The 14,285-nt window shown below is 43.2% G+C and overlaps 1 protein-coding gene across 2 annotated transcripts in view; it reads left to right on the top strand.

Moving 5' to 3' along the window:
• LOC139221020 (matrix metalloproteinase-16-like) overlaps positions 1–13,049 on the top strand; it is a 68,121-nt gene extending 55,072 nt beyond the window's left edge. For both annotated transcript variants that reach the window (XM_070852923.1, XM_070852922.1), the window contains 4 exons: positions 3,424–3,562; positions 7,808–7,958; positions 8,725–8,840; positions 12,085–13,049. In XM_070852923.1, the coding sequence (XP_070709024.1) occupies positions 3,424–3,562; positions 7,808–7,958; positions 8,725–8,840; positions 12,085–12,419 (741 nt within the window). In that variant the 3' untranslated portion in view covers positions 12,420–13,049. The remainder of the gene's footprint in view (positions 1–3,423; positions 3,563–7,807; positions 7,959–8,724; positions 8,841–12,084) is intronic.
• The last annotated feature ends 1,236 nt before the right edge of the window (positions 13,050–14,285 follow it).

Genomic DNA, 14,285 nt, shown 5'->3' with positions numbered 1-14,285 from the left:
ATTTCAACGTTAAACTTGATTATTTACAACAGCTGAAGCTGTTAATGTGGTTTGGAGAAGTTTTGGAGAAGTAGTTCTCAGATGAGAAAACATACAAATACACAGCTGCACAAAAAAACCTGGTCTTCAGCAGTTATGTTCCTCAGTGAAAAAGAGTCAGTTTGGTAAGAAATCCAGATAAATACTGAGATCTCACGCCTCAGCCCTAATCCTCATCCCTCTGAATTATTTACACCTGCATTCTGCTCTCAGTCAAGCCAAGCCAATGTGTGTGTCACATTAACCGAGTGAGAGGTCAGGAACGCAGTCATCCTAACACCACTGTCTGTCATATTCTCACCTCTTCCCTCACACAAACACACTCATGGCAGCAGCAGATGCTCGCTCAGGGTTGACCTGGATGTCAGTGACGACGAGGTTTTAGGTTTGACCTCATTATTAGAGTTGTCAAAGAAAATACGCCAGTTTTTTTTCGTTTAGTTTAGTTTTTTCTTACTATTTCATCCTCATTTATATGTTAATATCACACATACACACACACACACACAGTTGTTTATCTAACGTGCAATATTTTGAGGTGTGATTCTTCGAAATGGATAAATAAGGGACGAGGCTTCCGAAGAGCCACTTGTTGGTCATTTTGCTTTACTAAATCAACTTGAAGGTGATGAAACGCCCATCTTGCATCCTTTACTCAATTTTTACTCAAACTGTGAAGATCTACGTGAGAGTATATTGAACAGAAGCTCAGTGTGCAGTGTAGAAATGTGTAGCTCACCTGAAATAGGTAAATGCTATAAAAGTCGTACTGAAAAAGTGCATTATTGCTCAAATAATAGTATCTTAATAGACAAATTATGAGACAATGGACTCCTGCACACAGATATACGTGTTTTGTAATTCATGTCCTCTTGCATTCGTTTTGTATGACATTCTTGTCTTCTTGCTTATCTTTGTGGTCATTTGGCATCTATTTTGGGTTTCCTAGTTGTTATTTTGCTCCTCTCTGTAGTCAATTTGCATCTCTTTGTGGGCCTCTTTCACTCATTTCAGTTGACTGTCACAAAAGAAATGTCAACAGTCCCTTCAGACAGAGGCTCTGGCCCACTGGTCAGTGGCCCCAGTGGGCACTCACAGATATGTTTCTATAGTGGGTTTTACAAGTTATCTTTCACAGCAATCTTATGGAAGAACAAATGTTCTCATCGCTTGATTCATGTACAAATACCTGTTCATTAAAGTATTGAATGATGGTAACTCCTTTGCATTTAATTTTTCTGAAGCTCAAAGTTGTTTTGTCAGCATAGGAGGCCAGAAACCTGCTGCAGGCCAATACTGCGTTGTACGGTGTTAACTTTGAGTTTAAAGAACAGGCGTTGGCAGGGCAATTTCTGCAGTTTACGTTCCGCTTCACAACTTTCCTCGACATTGACAAAAACTCATCAGTAGGGACAGTTTGTTAATGCAGTCGAGCAGCCCAGAATTTATATTCCTTTAGAGAGCGTATGATAATTCAACCTTAATGCTCTGCATTCATTATCATGCGCCATGAGACAGTTTCCGTGACAAACCCTGCACTGCCCTTTCTCTCAAAGCAGAGAACATGAACAATTTGAGGTATAATATTTCCAACTTCTGCTAAGGCTAAACTTGTTGTGATTATTCTAGACGTTCCTGTAATTGCAAAGTGCTGGCTGAAATTTTCTACAAGTGAAGTCTGCTCGCCTGAGCTTTATTTTCAGAGTGGGAGTGGGACGGCAGGGCGGGAGACAGAACATTTTCTCTTTTATAAAGTCAAAAGGATTCAAATGGGTCGAATTTCACAGTTTGATCTGTTTTCAATTACAGGGCCGGGCCGCATACAGAAGAAAATGCTGAACAATTGAAATCTACAGAGGCAGTAGGTATAGAGCGAGCAAGAGAGGAGGAATTGGGATGAGAGACAAGGGGAAATGAAAAGAAAGAGGAGGAAGAGTCCAGGGAGAGCGGAGAGTCCCAGAGAAACAATTGGATTAGACAGAGAGAGAGAAAGGGAGCAGCGGAGAGAGTGTTTGATAAATGGGCTGTTTATTTAGCTTTCACTGTGAATGAGGCAGGGTGTGATGATGTGTTGTCTCCTCTCTCCCCGTTTCTGCATCCCTCGATATGAGGTCAGGCTTTTTGGCCTGAGCGTTCAGCGTGTTCAGGAGACGCAATTGGCCTTTTATTGCCAAAGGGTGGGACATCTCGCTGAATCCTAATGGCTTTCACAGCTGGGTCTCCCCCCGGCTCCCTCTGTCATCAAGTTTCATCCAACATCAAAAAGACACACCTTCCACTTGGCCACGCTCACGCCCCCGTCCCCCCAAAGGAAATCAGAGACTCTTGGCTTCTCATAAAGCTCCTGGCTATCACTTTGCCCCTGTTACTTGATGATTTTCTCAGTATGTTCATCAAGTTCTGCGTGTGTAGAGACGGTCTCATGAGCTTTCCATGGAACCTGAGAAAGTATATGTGGGTCTTAAAGGCATCAGGGCTATCAAAGCAGCAACTGGAGTTGATCATCGCCAGCAGGCTTTGTTTGTTGAGTGAAAGAGCAAGGAGCTGCTGAAGGAGATGCTCTAATTTACCACCAACCGTGTTACAATATGCAGAATTCATTACATATTTTTGCCTGGTTCAGGGCAGTTTGTTGGTTGGCGTCAAGAAAGTTTAAACTAATTAAAACTTTAACATGGGAAATGTTTTATGCAAATTTGTTCCTGTTTTCCTACATTGTCATTCACTGAATTTCTACCTCACAAAGACTGCACATAAACACACGCACCATATACTAGCACTGTTTGTGACCGTCTCAACCACTAAAGCTCAGGTCAGCATCTGTGTGCTGTTCTTTATCACAGGCAACCAAACATTAGCCCAAACTACCAGTTAGTCTTCGGTTTTGGTTTTAGAGGGGAAAAGATTTCAGGGAGGAGCACTAAGTAGCCCTTTGACCAGATGTATACTCGCCAAACCATGCACATCTGGTTACTGTAGCAGTTTAGAATTGCACTTGAATAAAACTGTGGGACTAACAAGAGACAAATGTGGTCGTCTTTCCGTCCCGTACTGAAACGAAATCAAACTCGGGTGTGACATCATTCCTAGGTCTGACTTTCCAAGGTAAATGGAACGCAGCATTAAATTGATTTAAAAGTCTCAAGCGCAGTCCCCACTAACCCTGGAGATTTTCTAAAGGTTATTTCTCAAACGTTGGTAAAACTCCCCCCCCGGAGCCACAGAAGCTGTTGAAGATGTTTGATGACTGTTTTCACAGGCTGGCTAGTGCTCCTTGTGCCAAGTAAGCTGTGCTACATGTGTAATATCAGTGCCTGTTGAGACATGGTTGACCTTGATCACGCTTCTCTCTGTTTCCTAACGGAGTCCTTTGCTCTCTTTCAGGACCACTGGTTTTGGCGGGTGAGAGATAACTCGGTAATGCCGGGATACCCCATGCTCATCAGTGTCTTCTGGAGGGGCCTGCCGCCAAAGATAGATGCCGTGTACGAGAACAGCGAGGGCAAGTTTGTCTTCTTCAAAGGTAAGCTCGCTTGCCTCAACACCATCATCGCGGCTGTCACCACGCCGCTGTGTAAAGCTCTTTTTCCATTAACGGCACAGCGTAAAGCTCTGATTCATCACCAAGGCCAGATATTGTGTCTGTACCATCCTGGTTTACATTTGCCTCTTGTGTCATTTACCCTGTGTATTATTGATCCACAGGAATCTCTTAGATATGTTAGATATGATGTTCTGTGTATGCACATGTTTGTGTTTTCTATATGTGTCCAAATGGAGAAACCAACTACAACGACTTAATGCTATATTTCATCATGCGCACTCAAAGAAGTGCCTTGATTTTCCAACTGAGTAAGCAAGGTTTTGCGGTTGGAAAATGCAACACAATCCATTATTTTTGACTTTTTCGTAATAAGTTTAGTGGCGCTGACAGTAATATATTTTTAGTTATTATAGATTCAGTTGTAGAGAAACTTAATTAGTATACATAACTCTTATGTGCTTAAGTGCCAAAGAGCTTCGATACTAAGTTTGTGTTTTATGAATTCTAGGTAATTTTTTACCTTTCTGAAGAGATTTGTCCACATATTCAAAGTTGGACTAAGCTGGCCCCAAAACACACAGATTAATTATGTCTAAAGCCAAAAAGCCACTTATAAGAAGCAGCAAACAAACCCAGCAGTCCTGTCAACGTCCATTTGCATACTCTCCAGAGAGGGAGACGAACAGAGAGAGAGGGTGGTGATGAAAAGAGACGTAGGTAAGCAATGAAAGTCTGCTGAGATAAAAACTACAAATCTTCACTCAAACCCATTTTCTATTTTCAACACCAAACAATTCCTGGAAATGCAGACTACTTGGTCCCATGTGCGCCACGAGCTCTGGAAGTTTGATTTCAGTCCTTTATCCTTCAGCCTGCTCTCTTTCAGGGCTGGGTAGCAACGGGATTGCACCCAGATTTAGAAAATTCATACCAACAGAATGCCATTTGTCATTTGAACACGCACAGCTGATTTCCCAGAAGGCCTTATTCTGTCTGTCCCCATTTGGAATAAAAAATGGAGGAGGAAAGTCGTTCAGAAAACAAAAAGTGGCACTCCGGGTCCTTGTCTGACCAGCCCTTTTGAACATTTTCTAACAGTCCCCTCTCTGATGACTTCTGAAAATAAATGTACAGATGGAGGCTTTAGAGTCTAGTTTGTATTGAAGTCATGGCTGAGACTCTAATTAGCTTGGTGCTGTTAAGGCATCACAGCGCAGGTCAGTAAGCAGACACCACTGGTTTACATTAGAGATAGATCCAGCATTCCTTCTTCCTTCTTTCCTATCCCTGCAGCTGTCTGCCAATTTGGAGTTAATGCTTCTCTGTTTCCATTCTTCTGAGACACTGGATAAGCAAGTCAAGAATATGTAGTGCGAATATTATATGCAACGGTAGAATTAAGCCTGTTCTGGGCTTTACTAATCAGACTGTGAATCACCATTCATAGCTTGGTGAGCTGCATATGTAAATTGTAACTGTTTGATGAGCCTGAATAACAAGGTAGGAGGTTGCATTATAAATTCAAATAAAATGAATCAAATGAAAATTTGGCAGTAACAGGGTTTCACAAAGTCTCCCTACTCATGCATCAAGATCCATACATCAGAATGCATTTCCCTCCTGGGAGGCAGGATCCAATCACAGCTTGATTGGTGCTTTTTGTGTCAGGGGACAGACAGAGCTGCTTGCTTCATTTACCTCATGCAGACATGTCTGAGAGCGCGTTCTTTTAGATTAAAGCTAGACCGATAAATTGGCCGGGCTGATGTGTCTGCCGATATTGGCTCATTGCAGCTACATGACTATTGGCTCGTTCATCGCGTGATAGAAGAAGAACTTTCAGTGCAGAAATGCCAGATATATGTTTGAGGTAAGTTTGAAACAGTGTCACCGCTACCTAATGTGCTAACACGTGCAATATCTTAACACCTGTGTTGGCGAGCGTCACTGTTATTAGAGTCTCATTAGCACCGTTTAATGTGGTGAAATTAGTCTGACAGACCTGGAATTGTGATGACATTTTTACACACACCGACACACACACATCCACTGGTTTACTGTTAAACAGGATTTTTTTGCCCCTTCAAAAATACATTTATAAATCAGAAAAAAAGGATTTAGGTCAGACAGAGAATCATGGAACATTCAAGCAACGCGACCTCGGGGTCACACAAAGAACTCGGCGTATCTGTGTGTGTATGAGTAAGCATACTAATTTCAGTACACACACGCACATGTGCGGTGCATTTGTCTGTACAGTATGAGGTTGTGTGTGGCCTGTGTAAGGAGGAGGGCTCTCTCTTCTGGAACAAATCTTCATCCTATATAACGCACTCACATACGCTGTTGAGGGCAAGCAGGGGATTAGTCGTTACACCGCAGCAGATGCTGGAGCCGCCGCTACATCAAAGCTGCCCTCAGCTCTGAAGATGAAGCCAGACTTAAACGTGGAGGGCGATGCAAGCTGACTCCAATTTAGAAATAAAAAATAAGGGAGAGAGGAGAATTTATAGGATTTAGAGAGAAAGGATAGTCCGGCCTTTTTTGTGAATCAAGTTGAATGGGAGACTATTAATCTCAGGGTGTGGTGTGTCTGTGTGTGTGTCAGGGGCAAAGGAAGCGTGACCCAGAGTGAGTGGGGGACTGTAGGAGAACGAGGTGAAATGACAGGAATTTCCTCTCTAAAAAGAGGCCGCTGCATTCCCACTTACACTCAGCCAACCCTCTGTCCTACTGTCCTACTGTTCCTTCCTCCTTTCCATCCATAAATCTCCCTCCCTCCCCTCAGCCGCACAGTGTAAATACTTATTTAGGGCGAAATGTCAGATGTGTAGCCTTTATGAAGCAAGAGAATGAGCGCAAATGTTGCTGGGATCATGTCTGTTTTATTTCACACCCATTTCCTGTATTTGTTAAAGAAAAGTATGCAGGTCATCTTAAAGCTGACCTTGCAAAAGTCCTTCCTCCTCAGAGTCGCTGCTGTTTAATCAGACACCAGGAAGGAGCGTGAATCCAGTTCCAGCTCTCACGAAACTGTCGGGAAAAAAAAGAGTTATTTTTCTCTTTACCAGCATAGATGCAGAGAAGGGGGTCACATGAAGCCTCACTCATTAAAAAAGTTGGTTGGTAGCACATAGCATATTGTGGATTTCTCCCCTGCTAGTTTCACCCATCTGCAGAAGTCATACAAACACTCACGCTATCTTTGTTTTCTTTCCCTTCAGCCTTTTCATGTTTCCTCTGCTTAGCTTCCATCTTAACCCCAACAAAACTTGGGGAGTTTAGATCCTAAAGATAGAGACATTTATTTTCATCAGTCCTGAGATTACTGGAACACTGTGTAGAAAAGTGTTTCTACTCTACAGATATTCTCACATTTCCCTGCATGGACTGAATGGTGACAGCCTTAGACCTCACTCCAGTGATTAATCCAATGAAAATGTCTGAAAGGGCTATGATAATAACTGTGTGCCCAGAGTTAGAATGAAAAGACAAAATATTTGATATCCTTTGTTTACCCCCCTCTCTGCCTTCGTCATTCCACCTCTTTCCTAACATGCTACTCGCACCCCCACCCTCCCTTTGCTTCCTCCTGGTACACCCCATTCCTCCACCACTGACGAAGAAAAGCACTTCCTGGGGTCACACTTTGTCAGAAATGTGCTGCCTAACCTAATTCTTCCACAGGAAGGAGGGTTTAAAGGGGAAGGGGAAGAGGGACAAACAGACAAAACTCACAAAATATGATTTGAAAAATGCACAACCCACTGCATAGTTTTCTAATTTCTCTACATTATTGCAGTCCTCCCAAAAAATACCCCAATATCCAGGTATTTGTGTGGCTCCATGGGGCTTGGAAACTTTTAACAAATGTTTTAATGTGACTCTTTGGTCGCCAGTTTTCCCACAAGGGTCGTTGCTGTTTCTTTTTATCTCAGCCAAGCAGTTACCGGCTCAGTTTGCCAGCACTGAAAAGTTCCCAGAGTACCTCTAAGCAAGGGCAAGGAGAACTTGTCACCATGTCTGTGCCCTATTTTAAATTAGGGAAACATCAACATCAAACCCAGTAATACAAGCCAACAGGTTATTGCCTGCCATTTGTTACAAGGCTTGTATCTGTCTTTGTAAATCTGCCCTTCGTGGTGTTGCTCCTGGAGGGTAATCCCAGCTGTTACTTGTCCTTCTCCATCTAATTTATTTTTCCCTCTCTTTCTTGGTGTGCAGGGAAGCAGTTCTGGGTGTTTAAGGACACGGTGTTACAGAGTGGATACCCCAAGGACATCGCCCAGTTCGGCCATGGCATGCCGGCCCAGAGCATCGAGACCGCTGTGTGGTGGGAGGATGTGGCCAAGACCTACTTCTTTAAAGGAGACAGGTAGCTACAGCACTGTTTTCACAAACAATAAGTGCCTTGTAACCTTAAATTTGAAAACTTTATTAATTCAGAAACTTGGCCACTGCAAGTCTCTGGAAACTGCAACTATCCATAAAATTTCAAAAATGTTGTTTTTTACGAGTCCCACTTGATACAAGCGTAGCTTCTAAATCATTCAAGTGTACACCGGCCGTCTACTAGTTTATTTAGTTTATCTATTTGTAAGTGACGAGCGCGATATTAAACATAGATGTTACCATTTCATGTTTTGTAGCGTTGGCTCAAAACTATTTTTTATCTGCAGTTCCTTGGTGGGTCCCAATTAAAACAGCTGTAAAAGTAAATATACAGAGGACATCACACAGACAACTTAACCATTATACCCTAAAAGCAGATTGCTGTTTCAAGTATTTTCTCATGGGTGGCATTACTCAAAAAACCTTTTCAGCCATGTTCTCACAACCACAAAGGAGTTTCTGTAGTTCATGATTAACATCACATTTCTGAACAACTACAAGACTTTGCCCCACAGTGAACTTTGACCCCAAGCTGGGAAACCCTTCTGTTGGCCCTGATTTTGACCTATAAAGTTATGCAGTTTCAATTTTAGTCAGCCTGAAACAAGTGAAGAATGGTCCACATTGAAGCAGAAGCATTAATGGTTAGGGCATGAAATGCCATCTGTTGCCAATTCAGCAACTCCTACATTCATAGACATATAGTACCTGCTTTGTCTTCCTGCGGCTCATCATTTGTTCTTGTTTAGGTACTGGCGCTACAATGAGGAAATGAGGACCATGGACCCTGGCTACCCCAAACCCATCACTGTGTGGAGAGGTGTGCCTGATTCGCCACAGGGGGCCTTCGTCGACAAAGCCAATGGTACGACTTGTCCTGCCTGATACTCTGATTTGGCAACAACAGGGCCGTTCACGTGCCAGGCAGCATTGATTTCAGCTGGTCATTGGCACATGCTGTGCAGGAGGTAAACCAGGGTAGCATTGATTGAAATTTGCCCCAGTTATTGCAGAGTCTTAGTGAGTGGTGCGCTTCCATGCAAGCAATATCATGGGAAATGAAGAGGTAGAGTGTTTGTGTATAGTAAATGAAATATGAAAAAGAGATCAGTTTGTCCAGACATGCCATTTTTTTATGAATTGTTTCACAAGCAGAGTGTTCCATAATCCGTCCATCCTGCTCAGTGTGCCATAAGACCCAGTTGGAGCAGGAGTGTGGAAAGCAGAAAGGACAAGAACACCGCTGGGCTCTCATTCCGGTTTAAGCCAGTTGGCCCCCGCCAAGGGTGAGGAGGTGGGATTTAGAACTCTGGAAGAGTTCACCCATTGGCCCGTCAGATAGTGTGAGGAGGGAAAAAGCTTCCCCCATTGGATGCATTATGCCAGGTGGGTTTGGGCCTGGTCTTGGCATCGCCTGGGTTGGAAAAAGCAGGGCAGGTGGTGCTGAACGCTCAGGCCATCTGTGCCATGGATCTGTTGCCAGATTGGTAGCCGGGTGTGTCTGCCGCTGAGGCCAGGAGGAGCGGGCATCAATCGGAGCATGAAGGGTGGATTGATATCCAAGATGGGCGTCTGTGTGCATCCGCTCACATACGTGTCGGCCTGGATTCATTTGGCGAGCTTGCTGTTTGCAGAGACAGTGTGTCAAGTGGCGTGCTCATAACACTGACCCAGATAACCAGGCATAATTGAGTATGCCGCTGCTGTCGATGATGGTGTGCATGAGTAAGGGCCTCGGGAAGGTGTTGACCTGACTGTAACCTGCAATAGCTCAGGCTGCCTCCCCTCTGTCCCCCTCTCCTAATGTTCACGCTCGTCACAGTACTGTAAGTTCGACTTCAGCAACCCCATCTATCTGTTGCTTCGCCTGGATCTGTCTGCCTGTAAATAACTCTTCATTCGTGTTAAATGTAGTAGAAAAGTGTGGCAGCAGCTGATGCCAGGTTGGAAAGAAAAACATTCTCTAGAGTGGTTATATTTCTTCAGCTGATAACAAAACTCACCTGAATTCTAAATGAGACTCTGAGGGGTGTTGTGAGTAGATTGACAGATGTCTACACTACCACATGTCGGTCAGACAGCAATTGGTTCAGGTTTTGAGGACCAACTGCTTGTCTATTTATGCCTTATTAGGTTGACATTTTGGGGAAAAAACAATTGTTTTCTTGCCCAGAGTTAGATGACAATATTGATACCACTCTGTATCACTGTCTGTATGCCAAGTATCAGGCTATGGCTGGGAGGAAGTTAGCTTAGCATAGCATAAACACAGCTAAAACAGCAAGCCTGACTCACTCAACAGTTTAAAAAAATAAGCAATCTGCAAATTTAAAGATGACTCATTAACAAGTTGGATCACATTTGTTTCATTCATACAAAAACAGACTGATGACATACAGGAAGGCACCGCTCTCCTTCCCTGTAGCCTGTAACTCCACATAAAGGCACAACGGAAGAGATATACACTGTTCATTTCTGAGCTTTCTGTGGATGGAGCCAAGCTAGTTTTTCCTCCGGCTTCCAGTCTTCATGCTAGGCTACATTAGTCAGTTATTTGGTCACTCTAATCGCTTCCTGGCTCAATCTTCTCTCCGCAACAAAGCCAGTTTTTAGTTTTCCCAATATGATCTCTGTGCTCATAAAATATTTGTGAGGTGTCAGTTGTGTAGGCGCACAGACTGCAGGGCATAAAAACACCAATAACCACCAAAAAGAATGAATTATTAAAGAGATTGCACTTTTAATTGGGTTGGTGCTACCAGATGACCTTGGACTTTGCTAAAAATGAAACACCTTTATTTTTTTTTTACAGATATAGAAAACAAATTGGATAAAAATGAAAATCTCATCAGAAAACACACAAAGGGACTACACAGAATCAATTCGTTTTCCCGCTGTCTGATCATGTCCTCTCCTCCTAAGATGAATCTTTTAAAGAAACCCCCGGTGGTTCTTCACTGCCTCAGCAGAAACATCTTCACCCAGCAAGTGATTTAAGAAGCTCTGGCCTTTACACTCGCCATCTCGCCTTCTGACTGGAAATTTAGAGCGTTTTCCTCCCTATTTTCCCCGAGAAGAGTGTGCATGAATAATAAATCGCGAGACAACAAAGTGTAAAGGGGGCCAGTGAGGAAGCGGAGAGCTTGAGAAGTCAGCCAGGCTGTCATGCTCAGTTTTACACTGCATATATTTTCCCAACAAGCACTCAGGCACAGTGACTCGCAGGAGGCCACGAAGTTTAGTGTCAAACCCAAACAGACACAACATTCTCACAATAACTTATCATGGCACAGAAAAGAAATGTCATATTAAAACTCAAATGTCACTTCATCCCTTTTTATGGCTTTTTTCAGACTTGGGTGGTTTTATTACAATGTGTTCATTGTCAAAGTGTTTGCTGGAATGGGCATATATATATGTGTGTATATATATGTCTGACAGTATAGTAATATATGACAGCTTGTCACCATTGTCTTTGTTCTTAACACAAACACAGAGGGACCGACTCGGTGTGTAAGCAGACTGAATGAATTTGTTCGACATCGGGACAGTGGCCCTCTGATTCCTGCAAAGAAACAAACTGCCACTCTTTAGATTTGAAGAGCGCCGCAGCAGCTTGGTTCTCTGTGACATTTGTTGTGCTGTTGTGTGATATTAGCTGTGGGGTTTGGCTCCTGGTTGGGCGTGTTCTCTCTTTTATGACCAGATATAATTAGTCCTGAGGGACAGTCAGAGACATCTCAGCTGAACAATAGAGCTGAAACGGTGTTTCAACAGCAGACACAACTGCTTGTTTTACTGTAGTGGAAGGTTATCGTCACTTTGATTCTGTTCTTGTGTACAAATTTGAGACATTTAAAACATATTTCCATTTCCTAATATTTTATAAGTTAGCACTTTTTACTACATGTATTTGACCGTTCTAATACTAGCTGCTTTAGAGATTAAACTTTTACATACAAAACATTTGATTATTTCATAAAGCAGGATTCACTTTTATAGATAAATCTACCCAACACTCTATACAGTAGTTCACATTAGCTACACCTGTTGGTAATTTACTCTTAATAACAACAGTGAACTCACAGGTTTCTGTTTCCTTCCCTCAGGTTTCACCTACTTCTACAAGGGGAAGGAGTACTGGAAGTTCAACAACCACTTCCTCCGGGTGGAGCCGGGGTACCCGCGCTCCATCCTCAAGGACTTCATGGGCTGCGAGCTGACTCCCATCGACCCCGCCCGGCCGCCGGTCGACGACGGCAACTCAGACGTGGTGATCGAGCTGGACAACGAGGCGAACATGGTGAAGGCCATCGCCATCGTCATCCCCTGCGTGCTCGCGCTGTGCCTGCTGGTGCTGATCTACACTGTGGTGCAGTTCAAGAGGAAGGGCACGCCACGCCACATACTGTACTGCAAACGCTCCATGCAGGAATGGGTCTGAAACATCGCACAAGAGACGAGAGGGTGGGGCGAGGGTGGCAGAAGAGACAGGCGAAAACAGGATGACGGCCCCACTTTCACACAGGAGGACAGTGGACTTTGGACATCTTTAGTGAAAACACACAGCCACTCCTCCTCCTTTTGGGTTATCTGAGACCTTCGTTCAGACCCGCAGAAACAACCAGACAGCCTGTCGGCGGCCCCTCACACACAAGGTGACCCCAGGACTTAAAGATGCCTCCGCTAACCCCCCAGCCTTTTTAACAAACAGGGGAGCAGAGGGACAGTTTGTGGGGGATCTTTGCCTGAAATGACGTTCAGTCGGCATCACTTTGTATCTCAGAAACTTGACTTCCTATCCCGTCCTCTTTTATTTCTTTGCCCGACTGCTCTTAATCAGAAGGAGGACTTTCAGGGGGGACATGCACTCTTCCCACAGGACACTGCATCGTCATCTATCATATCAGGTTGTTGGAAAAAAAACAACACTTTTTTTATTTCTGATCAACCGACCCGCTTCATACTGCGCCCAAAAGATAAACAGTCTCAGATAAACATGAGTTAATCACATTACCAATCCTCACTCCCTTTTAGGTTCTTTATTCTACTTTCTTTCTTTTTTTCTTTTTTATTTCTTTTCATTTTTTAAATTTTAATTTGTCTGAGAAAGGAGGTCCTCACTGTTCCCTTTAACACACTCCTGAGGAAGAGACCAAACTAAACCAAATAAAATCAATTTCTCTCCAAAGAGGATCACTTTTTTTCTTCTTTTTATTCTCATTTCAGTTCATCCTTCCTTCCCTTCTCTGGATCCTTGCAGCGATTGAGAGTCGGGGAGCTCTGACTGTTGTGGCAGTCTGTTTGAGACACAGGGGCCAAATTATTCTGCAATATTTTAACTCGCCTTAATCATAGATCATACTACTTGTGCTTAATTTTGCTGTTCTTGGAGCTGTCGTTTTTAATTTGTATACCGCTTTTGTTTTTGTTTGTAAAAGAGGCTAATTGAGAGCTTCTTGTGATTGGTTTTTCTGGATTTTAATACGTTACCCAGAATTCTCAGCACTGGCTTGCTGGTCTATTCTGGACAGAATATACAGTAGGGTCAAGCTATATTGAGAGTAATGTATCATAAAAAGACGTTGGAAGGTTTCTGGAGTTAAGCCACTATTTTTGTGTGTTAAGATATTTGTTACTGTTACGTTTATCATATCCATATGACAGAAAGCAGGCTAATTATGAGCTGGAGAGTCTTGTTGTTGGATTTGCTGGTGTTATTTTTTTGTCCTTGGCCCATATTCCCCCTCAGTTTAAAGAAGTGTGCGTCACTCTGTACGGTTACTTGTGAATGGGCAGACCATTTCTTGAAGGAATCCTGTTGACTGCCTTGTTTGAGAGAGCTCACAGTTCCCAGAATGCTCTTGTCTCCTGACTGAGGACCCACAAATTGAGACACCAAGTCAACATCAGTGCCTGTGTCAACGTGCATGCAAGCATTTACTGTACATCCAAGTGGTTCTGCTCAACGTGGCTTTGGAACCCCTCAGAAGCTGAGGAGGAAGTTTTCTCTTGAAGATACTGTTTGCATTTATTTTTGTATATTTAAGTGTACCCAGACCCCCCCCCCCTTACCTCCAGGTACAATTAAATCCAAGAAAAAAAAACTTTAAAAGATTCAAGTGGTACATTTGGGAAGTCTTTGGGAGATCTAACGGATGATTGGCAAAGCAAATTGGCCTCAACAAACCAACCAAACATTAGCGACCATGTAGTGTCCTCGCTGTCATGGCGAGCAGTCTTTGAATGTGTGTCTGTTTTCATGATCACATACTGGTTTTTGTTTCTTTCCTGCTTTCTGGTCAAAACA

The sequence above is a fragment of the Pempheris klunzingeri genome, chromosome 21 (genome assembly GCF_042242105.1).
Source record: "Pempheris klunzingeri isolate RE-2024b chromosome 21, fPemKlu1.hap1, whole genome shotgun sequence".
NCBI lineage: Eukaryota > Metazoa > Chordata > Actinopteri > Acropomatiformes > Pempheridae > Pempheris > Pempheris klunzingeri.
Note: the sequence above shows the minus strand (reverse complement) of the source record. Positions and strands in the feature narration are given on the sequence as shown.